Here is a 22,597-nt window from a genome sequence, read left to right on the forward strand (position 1 = left end):
ATATCATTTAGGGATGTATCATTCATAGAGAAAATAATCGGTAAAATAAAAATAATGTTTATATTTGTGTAGGGTGTTTTGGACTCCTAGTTTTACAAAAATTGAAGATAATAAAACACCTGAACACTATTAGTGTGTATTTGTGGCGGGCGGACGGGCGGACACCGGCTGGCGACGTGGATTTGATTTTGATACAAATCTACAGTTTTATTCCGATATTGATGAATTTTCGCACACTTCACCTTCAAAGAGGAAGATCACTAACTAAGTCCGATTCTGAAAAAAAATCAGCAAGAGACTTCAGCTAGTAAAACAAAAGTTTATTCATAATATCCGATCCGACTATGATTCGACAGTCAATTGATAAAAAACACCATTATTCAAGGAGTGGTACTGCGTGATAACTCCGGCCTTGACGGCCTTCGTGGTTGAGCGATTAATATCTTAGCTACGAAACCGGAGGTAGCGGGTTTAAATCCCGGCGAACGCAAGTAAATTTTACTAGATTAATTTGCGTTATACCACAATTCATTCATTTAAAATAATATAAAGTATCTTTGCAGGGTTATAGAGTAGTAGATACTTTCAGAAAAAGCACCATTCAGAATTGATACATTGCTTGAAATAGCTTTGGACATATTTGATGACCAGATCTGAATAGTCTGGTGCTTCCCCAACTTCCCCTTACCCTCCCCACTACCTTCTTCCTCATAACATACCCCGATTGGGGATGCCGCAGTCTCACGGCTCCAGACTCCAGACGATTAATTCTAAAAAATAACACATTTTTAATAAATTTAAGAATTTATTTACCATAATTAAACAAAGCAAGGGGTAAAATAGTTCTTTATATTTATTATTAAAATTACTTGGACAATGCAATATCTTCCAATTTTGTCTTAATAACAGTCTAAAAATATCCATATATATATTACGTATATAATATTATATATATAATATTACTCACATAAATAAACACACTCGCATTACGAAAAACCAGACAATATTTCAATCCCTTCTAGTGGGTTTTCCAATAAGGTGTGTTATTTTGATATTCAATCGTAAAATATCAATGGTTCCGTTGCTTGTGTGGCACGTAGCGCCGTCTTGTTGAAAGTAAACGTTGTCCAGATCAATACACCATCCAATTCCGGCCATAAAAAATCATTAATCATCTCTCGATAGCGCAATCCATTCACCGTAACTGTTGCTCCAGCCTCATTTTCTAAAAAGTAAGGTCCAATGACTCCGCCAGACCATAAACCGCACCAAACAGTCACACGTTCAGGATAGAGAGGCTTTTCAACAATAACTCTTGGGCAACTTATTCAAAATAACACCTCTTATTGGAAAACCCTGTACTTCCATCATTGAGTGCTAGAAAAGGTTTGAACCCGGAACACAACGCCTTGGACCGCATGAATAACTGACTGGATTTTAAACATATTAGGATTACATACTAGCGCAGACCCAAGAAATCAGTTCCAATATTGAAAATGACAATTAAAATAAATTTCTGGTAAAAATAAAAAAAATGTGCAGGTACTTTGACGGCCTAAGGAGGAGTAGTACTCTCGACTAGCAGGCTGGAGATCGCGAGTACGAATCCTGGCGTGCGCAAGTAAATTTTATTTGATGAATTTGTGTTATTTCATAAGTGTTTCATAAAATTAATAAATATATATACAGAGTGGAAGATACTCTCAGTATCGCCCTATCAAAATTGAAACGTAGCTTAAAATGGCTTTAGCCGTGTTTGGTGACCAAATCTGAATAGCCAGGTACTTCTTCTTTCCCATCTCCTTCCCCTCCTCACTACCTTCAGCCTCACAACATACCCTAATCGGGGATGCCATGGCTCTAGTCGTTTGGGAGCAGTTGGGACTCTTGTGCGGTTTCACATTCAAAAAAATACTCCCTTGTCTGAATTCTCCATGTAATCAGTTCTAATTTTTTAAATAACATTTAAATTCATAGCAAATCTGAGTTCATTGAACCAGAGTTTTCCGAGCAAAATTAGTATTTTTGAAATAAATTTAATAATAATATACACGGTGTCCGGAAACTCGTAGTACAAGCGGGAAACTGGAGAATCTACACCACATGGGGAACCCAAAAAAACATAAAGTTTTTTGATTTGAGCATTTTCAAAAAAAAAAAAAAAAAACAAAAAAATATATTTTTCGGCTATTTTAGGGTTAAAGTTTTTTCTGGTGTTTAGGGTTGAATAACAGATGTTTTAACCCTGCAGAGCAGAAATATTGTATGATTACACCGGGTTAAATGAAGGGTGATTTCAAAATAATGCTTCAAATCCGAGTTTCTTCATTTGTTTTACTTTCAAACAGTTTTAATTAGTTGGGTACTTTGATCTTCAGTAATAATTTATAAGAATTTGATTAAAAAAAAAAAAAAAAAATCAACTTCAAACTCGATTTACTCGATAACGAAAGCTCAAATAAAAAAAAATATATACTAGAAAATCGACTCCAAATGTGATGTAGATTCACCAGTTTCCCGCTTGTACTACGAGTTTCCGGACACCCTGTATATTTTAAAATAAATATTTTTGCTACCTATTTTAAAAGCATAAAAAGGTATTTTTAAATGGTTCACTTTGATGATTTATCCATTCTCTGAAAAAGACTTTTTCTTTATATATTATAAGTTATTATATATAGTTATTTATAAGTATAATAATATTATATGTAAATGAACGACGGTAATGTTGACGGAATGTAGGAAAAAATCTATTCAAGTGATTCACTGCAATTTGTAAGTCGCATTTACGTAGACCGTTTATTATGTTTACATAAACAGATGCACTGATATTGTTGTAGGAAATATTTCCCATGGGTCGCTTGGTCAATCGTCCATCGGCAATCGTTAGCGTGATAACAATCGAAATCAAGATCATTGAAAATATTGTGAAAGAGAAGAGTATGCGCCTTATAAAACTATTGCTCTAAGTGCAAGGTTCCCAGTGTGTAGTAGACTAACGCGAATCACTCACTTACGTAAATCGCGAAACATAAATAGGTAAATGAGCTAAACCGATTTAGCTAAAACGCAGTTCTTTTTTCAAATGTTTCGGGACACTTAAGCGATAACTTAAATGCAGTTCTTTTTCCAAATGTTTCGGGATACTAAAGGGATAACTGAAATACAGTTCTTTTTTCAAATGTTTGGGGATACTAAAGGGATAACTTAAATGCAGTTCTTTTTTCAAATGTTATGGGATTCTAGAGAGATAATAAATGCAGTTGCAGTTTTATATTTAAATGTTATGGGATGCTAAAGGTATAACTTAAATGCAGTTCTTTTTTCAAATTTTATAGGATACTAGAGGAATAACTTAAATTTAGTTCTTTTTTCAAATGTTATGGGATACTAGAGGGATAATAAATGCAGTTGCAGTTCTTTATTCAAATGTTATGGAATGCTAAAGGAATAACACAAATTCTGATATTTTAAAAATGTTATGGGAAACTAGAGGGATAATTTAAATGAAGTTCCCTTTTCAAATGTTATGGGATACTAAAGGAATAACATAAGTGCAGTTATTTTTATAATATTTTAGGATAATAGCATCAATTTTTCAGTTATAATATACTATTTCTGATGTGCTTGCAAAGTAGAGTTAAAGGTTAGAGTTAAAATATATAGCACGGAGAATTCGTAATTTAATGTTTAAAAAACTTTTTAAATAAAATAAATATTAAAGTACATCAACAAGCATAATGTAAATTTTGAAGTTAAGATATAATAACAAATTATTATAAGCATCAACTACTCGCCTGAAATATCCAAACAAATTGAAAATATCTCTCGAGTAAAAATAAATGCCTCCGACGGGAATTGAACTCGCACCTTCTGATGTCCGGTCAGATGCTCCGGACCACTGAGCTACGTCGGCTTAATCCCAACCCGCCAAATAATTCAATATGTACTAGTACTTCAATCGACAATTACTTCTTATTATATTTGTTTCAATTTGTATGGATATTTCAGGCGAGTAAATAATGCTTATAATAATTTGTTACTCATTGTTCAATGCATAAAAACCTTGTCTTATAAACAATAGTTTATCATTAAAATATAATTACGATATAATAAACATAAGTGCGTTATAAAGTGTAGTGAAAAAGTGAAATATGAAACTTGCATGATTAATTGTTTTCACAAAATGCAAAAACAAGCAAGTATATATTATAAATGTTGATAAAATTGTATACTTATGCATTTTTATGTAATATTTTAGTGAAAAGTGAAACATGAAAGTTTACAAAGAATTTGTATGAATGGTTTAAAATAATTTCAACATAATACTTCTTTAAAAATGTTGTTTTTTTCTCAAATTTTGATTTATTTTCGAATTTCGAGCGATCCGTTTAAAACAAATTATTTTCACGGATATTTTAATTTTAATTGATCTTATTTATTTAGTAGTTTGACTCTGTTAATAAACTGAGTCAGTAATAGTAATATAAAAGATTATGATGACGAACTCGTTAGCGATTATAATATTTAACGATTAGTCTTACAGAATGACATGTGATAATGAGAACACATCCTTTTAAATATAAATTAATTATGTTTTGGTATCATTTCTAAATAACAAATGTAGATCCTAGGAAATAAATTGTACAGCGCCCTTGAGGTGATTTTTCACAAAAACGGCGCTCTACAAATTATCCAATTATTATTATTATTATTATTATTAATTATAATTGATCCGCTTACAAAGTAATAAAAATAGAAACTGGGAAGATGTTTAAGCATTGTTCAGTTTCCGTCGATAGACACTAAATTAGTAACTAGTACTAGATTTTATAAAAGGCTGTATGAAAATGAAAACTGAATTAGTTTTTTTTATTCGTAAAACATTCCACGAAAAAAATTTGGATAGAAAAATTTAAAAAATTAAAGAACAATATAAATGTAACAAATCTAACATTAAATAACAAAACAAGCATTAAAAGTTAAAACACGCATGGCAACTAACTAGTCATGATAGAAAAAATGAAGTGTAAAGGCATCCAGCGGTTTTGTTTTTTTTTGTATGAAGTATTTTATTTTTTGATTTATTTTTTTGTTACTGAAACATGGTAAAGATTTGTATCGATAATGATTTATACTGTATAAATATCTTAACGGTTTGTTATCGACACTTGATATCCTGGCTGAAGTGGGATTCTATGTTAGGCCGCTAACACACTTGATACTTCCTAGGAAGTATGCAGATTAACTTGGCAATGTTGAGACTCATAATAAGACTCACTTTGTCAGTTTTACACCTCGGAGAAAATGTATGGAAAATTTAGCAAAAAGAAAAATTGCACACTTCTCAACATTCTAATTCACCTAAAACTAAAACTATGAATGCCCAACCCGATCCAATAGATTTTTTTTTTCGCTACGTGTTATTTCTTTCAAAATTGAAAGCGTTTATTTGAAGAATTCTGACAAGCGATAAAGTACCTACCTATGACGTAAAATACCTTTGACGGAAATTATTTTTAATTGTCGTTTTCAAAATTGATACTGATTTGTCAATAATGCAGAAGAGTGCGAAATTTTTTTTGGATCTCGCTGGTAAAAATAATAATATTTTTATTATCTTTCTCTTCGTGTTACGAGTAGAGATAATGATATCCTCACTGAGATCTCCCGTGCTGAAGAGGTTTAATTTAATTATTAAAATTTAATTTCTTGAATAATGTGAAGTTACTGAAAGAATTACACAAAAGTGTTTTCAGTGCGATTGAGTGATTTATGTTTCAGTATGAATTTAGTTTCAGGCTGTTTTCTGTTTCTGATCTCCCTACGTTTCTGTATCTAACTTTTTATTTTAGTTTTAAAGTTTTAACGTTGTTGTGATTTTTGAATGAGAGTGTGATTTTGTTGTAGAATTTGGTACCATAATGTAATAAGCTGTTTGGTCCAAATATTCCGTTCCGTACATCGATATAACGTTTCTAAAGAGTAACCTCGACTAAACTAACCTAACTGTTAGTTGTTATCTCTTGTTTTCTCTATTTATGAGTAGTATTTTTTTAGAAAACAGTTATTTAATTGACATGATAAAATATAGACTAAAATAAAATAATAATATATTTTAACAATATAAAGTGTATTGAATTGTTATATTTTGCCGATGTAAGAAGTCAACTTGAGTACAATTGCAAGTACAAAATAAATTTGAAAATGGGTATTCCAGCAATTATGTTGAACTACAACACTCTGTTAAATTATATGAATATGCTCAAATTGTTAGACAGTAGAATTTTCACTGACTTGGTATATCTAAATAAAATTCTAAATGATTTAGTTGATAGTCCGGTATTGCTAGCATTGGTAAGCTTCCGGATTCCACAACGTAACACTTCAAGTCAGGATTTATTTCAGTGCAGAAATTGTGGGACTAATTACCATATGTATTCCTCTTTGCCCAGAATACTAATGGAGGGAAAAAATTAATGGAAAAAGTCAGTGGACATACTCAATTTATCTTTAAACAAATATAAAATGTTGTTAATTAAGCAATACAGTTATGTACAGTAAATAATGTATATTTTTTAATATTCATGTGTAAAAACCCCGAAAAATAAGAATAAATAAATGATTTTACATTTTATCAGTGCTGGTTCTTACGGAGACTGTTAGTATAATTTTCACGATGACTTATATTTGCGCTGCCAATACAATAATTCTGTCTTCTAATAGTGATTGTTATAGAGCCATGCCATGTAGGTCTTGATCGGTTGCAATGTGAATTGTGTTGGTACTTAGAGCGGTTCATTGGGAAAAAAAGCATTTTAAAACGAAACCGTTCATATGAATAATTCAGACAATTCATCATTAAATTATCAGAAGACAGGTGGCCCGAGGAAAATAATTTACCTCGGTGCCTATTTCATCTTTGGGGATGCTGTGTGGAGGTTTTCTTTTGAGAAAATGAATGAGAAGAAGATCTGGAAGGAAAAAGGAAAATTTCAGTTGAAATTTTTTACTACACCTGTTTACTGCCATCGCTGCCCCTTGTCCTCCAGTCCTTTGTGTGCAGAGAAACATGAACAATGCTGATTTATTAAAATCTCATGAAATTATTTGTAATTTTGTTGAAAACGGGACTTAATGCCGCTTCCTGATAAAGTAAATTCATAATAATATCGAAACACGTGTTCAATTGACACGATAAAACATGCCTGCTTTTGTCTTAATACTTAATATTTTAGTTGAAAAATTTTATGACGCCTTTTTACTGCCGTCGCTGCCCCTTACTGTCCTCCCCATTTTGCACCTGAGGTCACTAATGAAGGTACATGGTCGAATTATTATTTTTTTATATGCTTTTGATACCACAAATCCCTGAACATGACTTGAGTACAATCTTGAACATTTCTTACACTGTCAAGTGAAACCAACCCTGAACCAACTTGCGGTGATTTTAATAGTTTACGATCAACAAAAGTGATCGAGTATCATTTATAAGTATTTCCACCGTCGGTCGTGGGTACACATGTGTCCACTGTCTCGCTGTCTTTTTCTATAAACAACCCGTTTGAACGGATTGTAAAAACAAATACGTGGCAAATTTTAAAAATAGTGCGATTTCGTGATACTATGGGGTTCGTAAAAAGATTCTTTCGTATAATTATTACACTGAATTAAACAAATAAATTTATTGTCACGGGTGACTATATATATTATAGGAAGATGAAAATACACGCAATTTCAAAGCAATCGGCGAGGAACTTTCTGCGATTTAAGATTTTAAACGAACGAATATTTACTATTTTATTTATTTAGAAATATATATTAAAAGTATATATTTAAATACACATATGTAAGCAGATATCATAAATATTTTTGATCTTTTCATGATAAAACTATGTTTTAATTTCTGCAGTTTGCAGTTGTTTTTACAAGGTGTGATAATAGAATACTCGAAATGTTAAGAAAATTGTCTAAAAATAATACAAATTCAGTGAGATCAAACCAAGTGAAAATATTTTATTTTTAAAAATGTGTTTATGACAATGTTTTGAATATTTTAAAGATTTGGAAAACAGTACACAAACAAAAAGTGTATTTGAAATCGTTAAAAATGAGGGATGTTAAAGTTGTTCGGATTCTGTTGAGTTTGGTGTTGTTGGGAAGTGTCTGCAGCAATGTGGAGGGTTTCCTCAACGTGTCCTGGAGCCTTCCTGACTTGCAGGAGAAGGTGTCTTCCAACTGCGAGAAGGATATACAGGAGATGTACACAAACCTGAGGAACATGACACTGTGGGCAGTTGAAAGTAAGTACTTATCTAAAGATTGTTCTCAATTTTTTTATCAACTTTTATCTGAGTTTCAGAGTAACGTAGGCCTCCGTGGTGCAAAGGTTTCAAATAGCAAGCAGAAGGTCACGGGTTCAAATCCCGGCGTGCGCAAGTAAAATTTATTTATTTCGCTATTTATTCATTTAAAATAATATATAGTATACTAGCGACACGTACCAGAATTGAAGATACTCTCAGTATCGCCCTAGTGTAAAACTACCTTTCAGAATTGCTTGAAATGGCTTTAGCCGTGTTTGATGACCAGATCTGAATGTCCAGCTACTCCCCCACCTTTATCTTCCCCATCTCCTTCCCCTCACCACTACCTTCAGCCTCATAACATACCCCAATTGGGGATGCCATCGTCTCACTTGCTTAATTTTGTTTTTTTTTTTTAACTTGGCATAAATGTTTATATTTTACCTGAATCTCTCTATTAGCCCTTACTCGTTTAAACTATCCAAGTGAACATATTTCTTTATTAATTTTTATCAGGTCAATTATTATTTTTTTATTATATCAATTTATATATTTAAAAAAACCAGTTTATTTATAAACTAGTCCTATTGTGTAATTATTATGATAATGCCATCAGAAGGAGAGACAGATGTCACGCGTAATAATAATTAGATAGAATAATAATATTATTGAAATAATATATAAATTGAATAATAATATTATTACGTAATTTTTATTATAAAATAATATTATTGATTATATAAAAGAAGAAATGATTTATTCTGAATACCACATTATAAGTCTGAGCAAAATTCATTAATGGGACGTATCTGCAATACATTTAAAACCCGAGATATATCAAACCCGCCCATAAATTCAGATTGTTCTTTTTGTTTAAGCCCCCGCATATCTAATTTCTACCGATTTATAGCGAGTTTCTAGTTGACTCTTCAAGTTTTTAAGTTCCAAAAAATATGTTATTTTTGAAGATAATATCTATACATTTGTTATGCAGAAACCTTAAGTTTATGAAATTCCTTCGACAGAAAAAATGGTAAAGCAAGCTCCAAAAATCATTAAAAACACGCTTCGTTCTGTTATTTAAAATATTACAGGCATTAAAAAATCACAGTGTATCTTTAAATGCAACTTAAGCGAGAGAGATTGCTCAATTTCAAACGAGTCGTGTTTTATTAAATATTTTCACCACTTTCGCTTAATTATTTCTTGTCACAACCAGTAGACGCCTATTTGTACTTTTGTGTAGCGCCGCTTTTATTAAAAATAACCTCAACCGTTATGTGTTAGAACTACTAGGTGTTAGGTATTATTAGCGCCTTTGCAATACGGTACCTGGAGATAACTGCTCCAATTGCGCCCACGTAGTGCCTGCCCTGGCTACCCGAATAGTATAGATTATAGATGACAAATTCGAAGTGCGGTAAGTTTATAAGAATTTTCTCTGCATACTAAATGTATCGACGGTAGGTACCTACTTTTCCAACAAATCAACAAATTAGATAATGTTACATAACCTGTAATGTTGTAATATTATTTACACGAATAAAATAATAAATGACAGTATTCACTCATTTATTCACTCTTTCAAATTATTGTAATCGCGTTAAAACATCACTATTCGCATCCAGTGGCGGCTCGTAAGTTTTAGGTAACTAGAGTGCTAATATTACAAAAAATAGCATTATAGATTTTGTATGCGAAAGTGGTTTTTTTTAGAAAATTCGGTTTTTTGTATGAAGATTTTCAGATAATCAATGACAAACTTAAATTACCTGAAAATTTTTATGTAAAAAAACGATTTTTAGAAAAAAATAATAAATCTCTTTGGACTAAACAACACAAATAATGTCGAATTTTGTCAAACTTAGCACCCTATCACAATCAAAAGTCATGAGCCGCCAATGTTCGGATCCCGTTATATTATGCAGGAAAGAAGCAAAAAGTTCTACGTCTGACTTATTATTTAGACTTTTTGTGTTTTAGAAGCGGAATAAATGCATAAATAATGTAACTTTGCGAAAATAGAAGTGTCTTTCTTATATATGTAACCGGTCAGTATCCGAATTGGCATCGTGGTGGGTTAGGTTATATTAGGTAAGGTTATAGGAGGCGTAACCTACGAGAAGTAGCGTAACCTACCCGAGCGTGTTTCAAGGTAGTACTGTCTCCTATAGAACATGGAAAAGTAAATACCCAACCCGGGAATATTTATCTTTCTTTTAATATTTTGGTTCTACACCATTTAGCATACGGCCTGTATCTTTAATACTTGCCTGAAATTGTATATTGCCATCCCATTTGAATTTTGTAATCATGTTGAAACACAGGTTTGTATGAAAATACAGGCCCAAATCGGGCTCACATAACACGCCCACCAAGTACTACTTGTGTTTTTCTTTATTCCATGGGTGAACAATTAATTTGCTTATCACTTAAGTACCTGCAGATTATTATGTTTTGAAATCACAGAGGTTTAAAAATATATCTGACGGCCTTAGTGGTCGACTCGCAAGCTGGAGGTCGCGGGTACAAATCCTGGCACACGCAAGTCAATTTTATTTGATTAATTTGTGTTATTTCACAATTTAGTCACATAAAATAATATACAGTATTTTTAATTGCACGTTCCCGAGTTGAATATACTCTGTAAGTAACGCTTTGGTGTAAGACCACCATTCAGAATTGAAACTTTAACAACATACCCCAATTGTGGATGCCATAGTCTCACTGGCGGTTGGGAGTAGTTGGGACTATTGGCGGTTTCGTACAACAACAAATATTTCTTTCATAAACAGTAGATAATAATATACAATCATAACCGATCGTAATAATAATCATTTTATTTAGTTGAAAATAATATTTAATATTTTTTTATTAACTTATATCATTGATGTCGCTATTCCAAATTCCTGTAACATTCAAAAATCTGTTAATGAAAAAATAAGAAAGTACACAGATTTAGGAAACGAAATAAAAAGAATTTGGCATTCTCAGACTATAAAAATATTACCATTCGTTATTTCGGCTACTGGCATTATACCTAGCTCTCTCATTAAAAATTTAGGCGTATTAGATCTATCAAAAAATTTATATATAAAGATGCAAAAGTCGGTCATTTTGAATACATGTAGGATAACGAAAGATTTTTTAAATATTTATGTTGAGGGATTAGTAGGATTTATAGGCCCTGTTAGAAGTTCTACCGAGCCGAACCCTCTGATATGAAAATATCTGGAGTCGGTGAATTTTTTTCCCATTTGATCTCTGGTGAGTTGACGTGTTGTTGTGCTTGTATTGTTTTGTATTTATTTTACTTATATAATGCACTTGCATAGTGTTGATTGACTAGCTGATAATTTGTGGAAAAGTAAGTGGAAGGGTTTAGTTTTTCCTATGGGGAAGATTTAACCCGGACAACAAAATCGGAAGCATTAAAAAAAAAAAAAGTTGAAATAACTTTTTTAAATATGCTATAAACAGTATTAAACCAATGATTTCATTACAGACCTTTTGAGTGGGACTTCAAATTGAGAAAGAAGTAAACGAATTCGATCCGTCCGAATGTTATCCCTTTCTTTATTTATTTAAGAATAAATAAATAATTCTCCATAAAACGGTTATTCAGGAGAAGATTACAAATTTGAGGTACATATAAATTTAGGTACGTGTGTATGCAAGTTAGTTAGTTACTACTTATTGAATTATTAAGCGCCGGTTCAGCGTTAGTATGGTAAAGCCGCCCTTTAGCACAGTTTAAGAGGAAGCTACAAGCCAAATTTTTTTATATTCTTGGTATACCTTATATTGAAGGTAATAGGCATTAAAATCGCTTGACAAACGGAGTCTAGAAACGTTCGCTTACAAGCACAAAACTGGTTTTTATTTATTTTCTAAATAATTTTATAAGAAAGCAAAAAAGTAAATCAAGTGAAACTGTCACAGATAATCTTAGCTATAATACCGAATTTGTTTATTTTACGCGTTCATGCATTTCTATTGAAAAAATATTTTTTTTAGTATTTTACATTTATATTTTTTATTGAGTAATTTATTATTTTACTCAAGCGAAACGATAGGAAACCCTTCAATTTATCTAAAGCATACAAACGTATTCATAATATACACCAATCTGTTATAAAGATTAATCAAAATAGTGATTTAGCATTAAGCTTCGCCTTAAAGCCATTTTGACCATACCTACGCCGTCGTGTTTTCACTATACCGAATTTTGGTGCCAAGTAATAGTATTTACACCGCGATTAAATAAATACAAATAAATGTGAATGGTAGCAGAAGTCGGGGACGCCCGAGGAAGACATGGCACGACCAAGTGAATCAGATACTTGAGTCGGGCCATGTCAAGAGTCAGAACAATAGAAGAGTATGTATGAGACGATGTATGAATGTGAATGAGGCAAGGAGTGTGTGCCAAGACCGAGTTTTTTGGCGGTCCGTCCTCTCTGCCTACCCCTGCGGGGAAACGGCGTGATGGTTAGTTAGTTAGTTAGTTAGTTTAGGCTATTAGATGGATACTGATGAATTACGCTGATACCCTACTGATCCTGTCTTGTGGTTTTGTATTAAACAACCTACCTTACTTGGTTTGTTTTTCACTACATTTATATACAACATTTGCTTTGTTTTCAATCATCATAAATAATGTGACCACTTACATATGTGCCATCATTATGTCCTGTTTTGTGGAGGTTTTCTTACATTAAATAATTTCCCTCACGGCCTATGTCATCTTTAAGGATGATGTGTAGAGGATATTTTCGGGGAAATGAGGAGGATGGAGGTATCACTTCACAGCCGAGCTTTTGAACACTTGGCAAATGTCAACAAATGAAAGTCGCGCGTTTGGCTTGTTTCCCGACTGTACCCCAGTTCCGAAAGGATCTATGACGCTAGTTCCTCAGAGCATCTTCCATCGAAATTCAAGGATAACATTTCCACACGGAGAAAACTTAATGACATTAAATATGGCTTATTTATTAAGAATCTTTTCAAAATTTTCGTATTCCGGTTAAAAACGGGACTGCAGGCCTAAATGCTTTTGTTCGTTCGTTAAAACGAACGAACTGACAGGTTTCCTAATAAACTATCAGTAAAACACGAATGTACTATGGCGATGTCGGAACATGTGTTGACAATAATTCTAAAATTTTTGCGTTTCGTCATTGTGAATTATCAGGACAAACGCAGGTGATCAAACACGTAATCCGATAATTATATATATATATAGGTATATAATTTAACGCAAAAAAAAACAAAATATATGCTTATACACTCTCCATATTATGCAAGTCAGGATAAAGAACTGCATATATTAAAAGTCATTCATACGATTGTTTTCACACAAAAAACCAATCTCTGCCATGTAAATGCCCAAACATAGAAAAAGTTTACCAATATACATACCTTGGTCTTACAATAGATGTCAATTTTAACTGGTCAAATCACATTGAAAATATATGTAATAGTTTAAGATCCATATTAGGGAAATTTTGCACCTAAAAACCTTTGTTAATAAAAATATACTATACTGTATATATAATACATTAGCGGAATCAATTATATGATACGGAGTAAATAGTTACGGATTAACATATAAAACGTACTTATAAAATAGAACAATTACAAATCCGTTTTCTAAAATTGATATCAGGCAAAAAAAAATGCAATTATGTGAAGGCGATTATAAAAAAATGTTCTCTTTGTGTAATGTGCTCTCTATACATAGTAGGGTAGATTACCAACTAACGCTAGATGAATTCTGGAACACAGAACACAAAAAACCTGTAAACCATAACTACCCTACTAGGCATAGAGAAGCACAAATGTTTATTATTAAAATATCGCAAAATGTATACGGAGATAGAACAAAAAGACATAAAATTCCGAAATTATTTAACGCATTACCTGAAGACATTCAAAATGAGACATCTTATTCAAAAATCAAAATGAAAATCAGATCGTTCTACCTCCGTGAAACATGAAAACAAATAAAAAAGGGGATAAATACCTAGATCTGTGAAAACCAAATAATATCAAAAACAAATAATATTGTAAAAAATACCTAGAACTGTTAACCATTGTTAAAAATAAAACAATTACTTTCGTACATTATGATCATAAGCATTATAATAATTAGTAAGTATTTTTATAAATGTATTACGCATCAAGATATCAAGTTGAGATTAAATATATTATTATAAGCAAATAAATAGGAAAAGTGAGAGATTTCTTACAATTAAACGTATTGATCAGTTTTGTAGGATTTAAGTAAGATAAAATATTGTACAAATAAAAAAACTGAATAAACACATTAAAAAAAAAAAATTTATCTATAACGCAATCAACTGATTCCGTTCCAGCTCAAAGAAACAAAAGTTGTTCAAATATCACTTGTTATGATGACTAAAGATTCATTGAAGACCCCAAGGCAAGAAGTTGTTAACTTACATTGAAGGCATTCTGAGATATTTAGACTTTTGCGTTTTGCCTTATAATTTTTTATTTGAATGTCATTAACAACGTACTGATCCTTCATGGTGTAGTAAACAAACCAAATTTACACTACATCTAGTAATATTAAGTAGTTTTGCAGTCTAAAAGTTAAAATAAACATGTTTTCTACAAAAAAATGTAGTTAACATGTTCATGCCATCTTCAGGGATAGGTGAGGAAGATACAGAATTGAAAGGCAAGAACATATTAAATTCTTGTTGTTTTATTTAATCAATCAAATTAAACATTTTTTTGATATAAAGTAACTAAATAATAATTATTATTGAAAAGAAAAGGTAGCAGAGCATGTGTTTTTTTTTGAGACTTTTAAAAAATCCACGAAAAACCTCATCCAGGTATGGTAACAATTTTTGGATATCATTCCATTTGGCCGCATCGATTTCTTTGTTATCTCTCACTTTTGATGACAGCATTGGCGGGGAAGATAATGTTTCACACCTTTTTTTTTTAAGATCCACTTCTTTCCAATGCTCTTCTTCGGAGAGTGATTTGCGATATTTATAAATCCCGAATTCCTCCACTCTTATCCAGCGAATTCCTTTTTGAAAGTTAACCTTTTTTCCGATAGTGTTTTTTGTATTGTGTATAAAGTTCAATTGCTGCCCTAATTTTTTAATATTAACAAACTTATCAGCCATCATTGTCACGACAGGTATATTTTTTGTGTTAGCCGACATCATTAAATTTACATATTGGTCCACTGATTGAATGGACTGGCATCTATTAATTTTTTTCTACCAATGCAAAATCTCTATCAGAGTCCATATATGAGTGACCAACCTCAAGAAATTTCTGGTCAATTATTTTGAATTTTTTTGCTAGAATTAAATATTGCCAGAACATAATCAAATATATATTTTTTGTTTTGACCGGCACACAAGTCACTCCAAGCAATAAGGTGAGACTTGTTGCTCTGAAGTTGCATGGTGTTGACAAAGGCCATTAAACAATTGGCAATTTCCTCGCTCCCTCTGCCCCCTTCGTTTTCACTCCAAACATGGAAATATGCCCTATTTAACTCCTTTGTCACACAATGTACTCCCAAATTATAGTTTTCTTAAATAGAAAGCCACGTTTGTGGATATCTTTGGGAGAGGTAGCGTCTTTTCCAAATCAAATGTGATGAAACAAGTTTCATCACATTCAGATGCCTTTTTCTTATCATGTTTTTGCATTTCAAATGCAGCTTTATACATATTTACATGAATTTGGTCAGATTTTTTGCTATCGCAAGTCCCACAAGTGTCTGTCTTAGGCACACCAAACGACAAGTTGAAATCCTCTGTAAAGATCCTAGTGTAACGATTCAACGAAACAGGGGCATACTCTTTTTCTCCACAAAACATATTATAGAGCTCATACAGTTTTGGGATTGACAAATCGGATGCGAGGTACAATTTATGGGGATTTTTGTTCCTGGAATAATACGAAGCTTCTGCAGGGAACATATTGATGTGTTCTCTTACTTCTTTAAGCTACAACGTATTCCAAAATTATATCTCCTGTACCAGTGGAAGTAGCGATATACTCTAGACTACTCTGATTATCTTCTGAAAATACAAAGTACAATAAAATAATCATTTTTAGTTCAATGTTCAAAAGAATTTAGCGTCACAATAAAATATTTTTAAGTTTACCTTCCATTAACATGACATCATGTTGAGGTATTCCTAATAATATCCCAAACTCAACACCAGTCAAAGAGTCTTGAACACTTTCTGAAGCAAAATATTGCAAAGCATTAATGAAGGAATTCAAAACATAAAAGAATATTCAGAGTCACAGAGTAAAACATTTTTTTTGCATTTACCATCCATTAAAATTACATTATTTTGAGGTATTTCTAAATGCTTCTCAGGTTGTACTAAATTAGTGGACTCTTGAACTCTTCCTGAAACAAATTAATAAGCATTACAATAAAAAAATGTTGACTTTTAGACAGAAAAACACAAAAAAAAATGATTCACCCATTTTCAAACTACTTTAAGGATAAATTAAGATGAACGATAATGTTTTATACAGCTTAACTGATCAATTTTTGACACATCTTCACCATTTTTTCACCTCTGGAACTCATTTTCGATGATTTTTAAATAAAAAACACGCACTGTAAAACTTTTTAAAACCACCAAGGTAAACGTCAAAGTGAGTGAATAACATGTTAACCATAAAAATTTAAACCAATGTAGATGGGAAGAAGTTGTTAATTACAGAATTACGGCAAGAACTTGCTAACTTAGTAGTTAACAAGTTCTTGCCCTGATTTTATCAACTTAATGTCACAGAAACACGTAGTTAACTTGTTCATCACATTGATTTAAGCATGTTCTTGCCGTTTTTAACCTCTGGCATGGTGTTCATTGGAAAGAGCGTATGCGAATTAGTTTAGAGAGCATTCTAACTCATTTTTTAGAAAAATGTATGTTAACAACTTCTTGCCTTGGGGTCTTCCATTAACTAATTAAATTCCTTTTTAGGGTCAAAAATGACATGCGGACTCCCAATGCATATTAAAGTTTGTATTTCAATTCGACATTGTCCGTTTATTAGTCTTTAAATAGCCGTTTGGCTTTTAGAAATCCATAAACAGATCCGCCCGTGTTGCCATCGTATAACGATTTCGTATCAATTTCGGTTCGGATATCTACAGCGCAACCGTGCTAGGGATATCAATATAAAGTCGTCGTCATTTTGGCCTATCGAACCGATATTGTCAAGTTATCAATTTCATCGTACTAAACCACCAGGTGTATCTTCCGTCGTTCCAATTTATTAACCTTACAATTCCTTGTTTAGTGTGGGACTCCAGCGGACGGGGCCCCACAGGTCTGCTGCATGGTTCGCCCTTCCAGCTGGGCAACTTCGGGCAGTGTCTGGGCGAGGAGAGGGCGCAGCCCGCGGGGGGCCCGGCCCGCCAGTACTGCCTGGCCGAGGTCACCCTGGTCAGCCATGTCAAGCAGACCCCTCTGCTGCCCTACCAGGAGTTCAAGTTTGACCCATACGAAAGCGCCTACAATAAGATTTTTGTAAGTAACTAATTTAAGATTTCAATTAGACTACCCTTATCCACCAACACGTAATAATTTATTCATATAACGATGACCGTAAATGAGCGTATCATCATCTATATTACTATAATCGTTTAGGGTCATTTTGCTTTTGTTTATGTGTCGAATAAAATGGCGATTTTTTTATTTATTACCATTTAAACCTGCTAAACTACATTTGTAGATTGTCAGTAGGTACATGTTTACAACGTTTTATATAATATATTTAACAGGAGTATTATATTACAAACAAGTATAAATGAACAATTACATCCAATAGCAGGGCTGCCAATTCGTGGGGAATGAGATTTGTCATGAATTTCTGGACATTTCTTGATTATCCTATCACATTGAAAAAAATGTTCACAATAATTGTGTGAATGTATTATAATTTTCAATTAAATTTTATGTTTGAAATCCTAAACGAAGGAAAAAATCCGAAAATGAATAGATCATAATTAATATTTGTTTTAATAGATTTTTTTTTTCATTTTGGAGGTAAAGGAACTTATGGAGAATTTGAGCATTGTAGATATTATAGAACATATGCATTAGCAACCCTTTATAAGTAATACCGAAAGAGCATTATTTCTTGATTTTCAATTATAAAAAACATTTTGAATAACAATATTTCCAATTACAAGTAGGTAATTACAAGAAATTTCAAACCAATTTATTTTTTTAAGTTCCGAAAATTAACTAAACACTGACAAAAGAAATGCTAATTTCAAAAGAATATTGTTTCATTTAGGAGGTAGAATTACATACGGAACTTTTAAGGAAATTGTGGAGAAGTCGTTATTTTATTATCCCCAATGAGGGGATTTTGAGAACCTCTGGGTATTATAGAACGCATGCAACGGAAACCCTGATAAATAGATTCATACGTATGGGTAGGTACCTACATGAGGTATAATAAAATTATAATTAGTGATGTGAGTTCCAATTAGCAATACAAGGGCATCAGTATAAATCATATGTATATAAGAGCCAATGTTTTCATTGTATTTGACTCTAGCGGGATAAATGGAATTATTTTTAACAGTCATAGGTAGTTACGATATAGTTTAGGGTTCTTTCACCGGATGAATTGGTACATTTCACCACTAATCCTTCATTATGAGTGGCTTATGTTTGAGTCGAGTAGTTTAAGACGCCTGTTCCGAAAAGACACGAGATCCTGGGTTCGAAGAGATTCTACTTGTTACCGTTGTCGTGGTTCGTTTAGATTTATTAATATTATCCTCTTCTTCAATGATTTAATACATTTGCATCAGAATAAAAATACGTTTTGGTGTTCTTAGTGTGGCCTAATTGCTTATTTCTAATGAAAGTTCTAATGAACCAGATAAATGATCTTTAAATATTCCACACATGTACATTTTTCAGTACAAGGGCGACCGAGTCCGTATCAAGCGCAACGAGATCCACTGGGGTCTGTGCGCCCCCGCCAGCTGTTCGGTTGGTGAGCTGACAGCCCTGCTCCAGGAACAGCTAAGTCGAGAGGCGCCTGCCCCAGTGCTAGCCCTGGCGCAAGCAGGGCGTGAGGGGTTAACGGCAGGAGTCAGCTTCGAGGTCAATGTCCCCAACGAGACCTGCCAGAGGGAGGTGTACGAGGCCAAGCCGCTTAGTAGTGGCGCTTTGATTTTTTTGTAAGTAGATCCTTTTTGTAATCATTAAAAAATACTATTTTTGCTGTGTGAAAATTTGTCCTTCAAAAATTTTAACTGTTTGTGTTTGAAGAATTCCATTCAAAAAGAATAAACAGAGGAACTGCCCTAATAATACACAGAGAGAAAACAAATAAATAACTTATTAGCATCGCATAGTTGCACTCTTCTTTCACAATCGCGTATCCTTTGTTAGACTAGAATAGTTTCATAACCAACATTCTTTTTTCAAAACTACATTGTAAAATTACAATCGTTTGTCCAGTGTTACGTGTGACGCCATTGTTATTATAAAATGAGGAAGCTACAAGCCATAAATGTGTATATTCTTGGAATACCTTATATCGTAGGTAATAGGCATTAAAATAGCTTGACAAACGGAGTCTAGAAACGTTCGACTTCAAGCACAAAACTGTTTTTTTATTTAGTTTGTAAATAATTATATAAGAAAGCAAAAAAGTTAATCAAGTTAAACTGTCACAGATAATCTTAGCTATAATACTGTATTTTGTATAAGTTGTTTCCTTTGTGCGTTCATACATTTCTATTGAAAAAAAAATTGTAGTTTACATTTATATTTTTATTGTGTAATGTAGTTTTTTATTTGTATTCTACTCAAGCGAAACGTTGGGAAAACCTTCAATTTATATAAAGCATATTTTTTGGTAGGTATTCATAATGTACACCAATTCGTTATACAGATTAATCAAAATAGTGGCATTAAGCTTCGCAACAATATAAAGTTTAAGCTAGGTATTTTTTTTTTCATTTATTTCAAACAACAAAGTGACCGTTTTCTACCAAAATACAATATAAAGTTTATTAAATAAACATTCAAGATGCAGCGTTAAGTGTTCAGCCAACGAGTATAAAAGTGTTGTAATAAAAAAAATAAAAAAAACCTCAGGTAAGTGAATGTTTAGTTTAGTGCATTACTGTTAAATTAAATTATAGCAGGTAATATATGACAAATCTCGGTACCATCCAATTTGGATTTGGCTGAAGTGATTACGCGATTCATTCATTTTGGTCCCTGGGGAGGTAGGTTCAATCAACAAAAATTCAAAGCGCTGTACTTTCAGTTAATTCATATTACATTAATCATAACATAGGACGAAAAACAATGGATGGAAACAATTCTCCAGAACAACGACCAACACCAACGAGCTTCGAACACAAACCTTTCATTTTTTCTTCCTCAAAACAATAGAACTCGGTTTATCACTTTCTTGTTCCATTTTTCAAAAATCTTGTGATAGCAATTACCTATATTACCTACTCTCCTAAAAATCACTGTAACTGTGGGTAAAGGACATGACGGTAGGAACTAGACGTATTCTCAATACGAAATCCAACATTATTTTTGTTTCGGAACGCTTATTAGTTCAATTAAATGTTGTTTTTTCTATTCTTTTGTGCAGCATACAGCGGACGGATGAAATTAATAACAACGCGCATAAATTGTTTGGTTTTTGACAGCTACATTTTTAAACATATTTTTGCTAACTTATGTATATTTGTACTTCATAACATTAATAATAATAATAATAACATGGCATTTATATGTATAGCGCAGTTTAGTGTCATTGCACTTCAAGTGCGCTTATCTAAAACAAACTTTAAAATAGTAATTCAGTATTAGTGGTTCTTAAAATTATTCCTAGTGTGCCTTACCAAATACAGATCTAATATTATAACACTAAATACACTGTTTTTACAAAGTAATGACAAAACTTAAAATAACAATAACAGCAGGACAAAACAAGAATATTAAAACTAAAACAGAATATACAACAGGAGGCAGTTTGTGCTCAGAAATGAGAATTTTCTGAGCAGACATTTTAAAAAGGTACAATAAGGAGACAACCGAAACTTGAATATGGCTTATTATAAAATATTGAAAAAAGGTTAAGATTTATCACTGGTAAGATTTTTTAAAACACAATCAGCTTTAAATTTATTTATTTATTTATTTATTTATTAGATACAAATAATAACATACATGTTAATGAAGCTTTGGCTGTCCAACTAGGAAATTTTCCCGTTTTAGGACAGCCAAATTGCCTGGTTTAGTTAACATTTGTACACGCTGCTGTTATGAATTATATTTCCATACTTTACATTAATAGTTACGCTAGTAATATAGTCTATATACATATATATTTATCAAAGTGATCAAAATAAAAACTTTTTCAGACATATTTGTACACCCGAATATTAGTTTTTTTTATGAAAACACCTGATAAATTTTATCAAGGTACATGTAATAATATGCAATTAAGGAACACTGTATCAGAGTACATGATAACATATTGGATTAATTCAATTTATGGTTACAATATAAGAAAAATATTAGGTGGGTTTCTTAATTTGATCGCTGTTACTGTGCTGTGTATTAATTTACATAATCAAGGTACATATAATATAATATACAAAATCAAGAAAAATATAAACAAGGTACATGAAAACATATTGTATAAACATTATCAATCACAAAAATTATCAATCGCATTGTATAAATCAGATGCATGGTAGGAATTTTTTATTTAACTGCCAATAACAATGAATAAATGTGAGTACAGAACATTTTTGTTTATCTGTTGGTCATCATAAGTTCGCTTTCGACTCTTCCTAAGTCTAGAAGCCAATAATAAACTCATTTACGCAGAATGCTTATGCTTTTCGATTTCCATAAATCGGGTAAGAGGTTGAATAATTTTGGACCAAGGTAATAAAATTGTCTTTGGGCAAAGGATGTCATAGTAGTAGGTGGAACAACTGGATTCCTCCTTGAATGTCTAGTGTCGTGATAATGATCAATGGAAGGGTAGTGGTGACGTTGTTTTTGAGTGTGTAATATAATTTTTTTTATGTATAGTTGCCTTACATCAAGAACTCGTATCTCTTCGAATAATACATCACTGGGGTACCTAAATGGGTTTTTAGGATGACCCTTAGTAGTGATTTCTGTGCTTTTGCTAAGGGATCCAGTATTGTTTTGGTACATCCGCCCCATCCCAAAGATGCATATTCAAGTAATGAG

General features: G+C 32.3%; 1 protein-coding gene across 1 annotated transcript in view; it reads left to right on the forward strand.

The window, feature by feature from the left end:
- The first annotated feature begins 8,110 nt into the window (after positions 1–8,110).
- Positions 8,111–22,597, forward strand: part of LOC149416534 (nose resistant to fluoxetine protein 6-like) — a 42,193-nt gene continuing 27,706 nt past the window's right edge. Inside the window, exons 1-3 of the mRNA XM_089641267.1 lie at positions 8,111–8,303; positions 17,634–17,863; positions 19,274–19,536. Coding sequence (XP_089497393.1) covers positions 8,111–8,303; positions 17,634–17,863; positions 19,274–19,536 — 686 coding nt within the window. The remainder of the gene's footprint in view (positions 8,304–17,633; positions 17,864–19,273; positions 19,537–22,597) is intronic.

This window comes from Hesperophylax consimilis, chromosome 16 (genome assembly GCF_061612785.1).
Source record: "Hesperophylax consimilis isolate HC1 chromosome 16, BYU_Hcon_1.0, whole genome shotgun sequence".
Classification (NCBI taxonomy): Eukaryota; Metazoa; Arthropoda; class Insecta; order Trichoptera; family Limnephilidae; genus Hesperophylax; species Hesperophylax consimilis.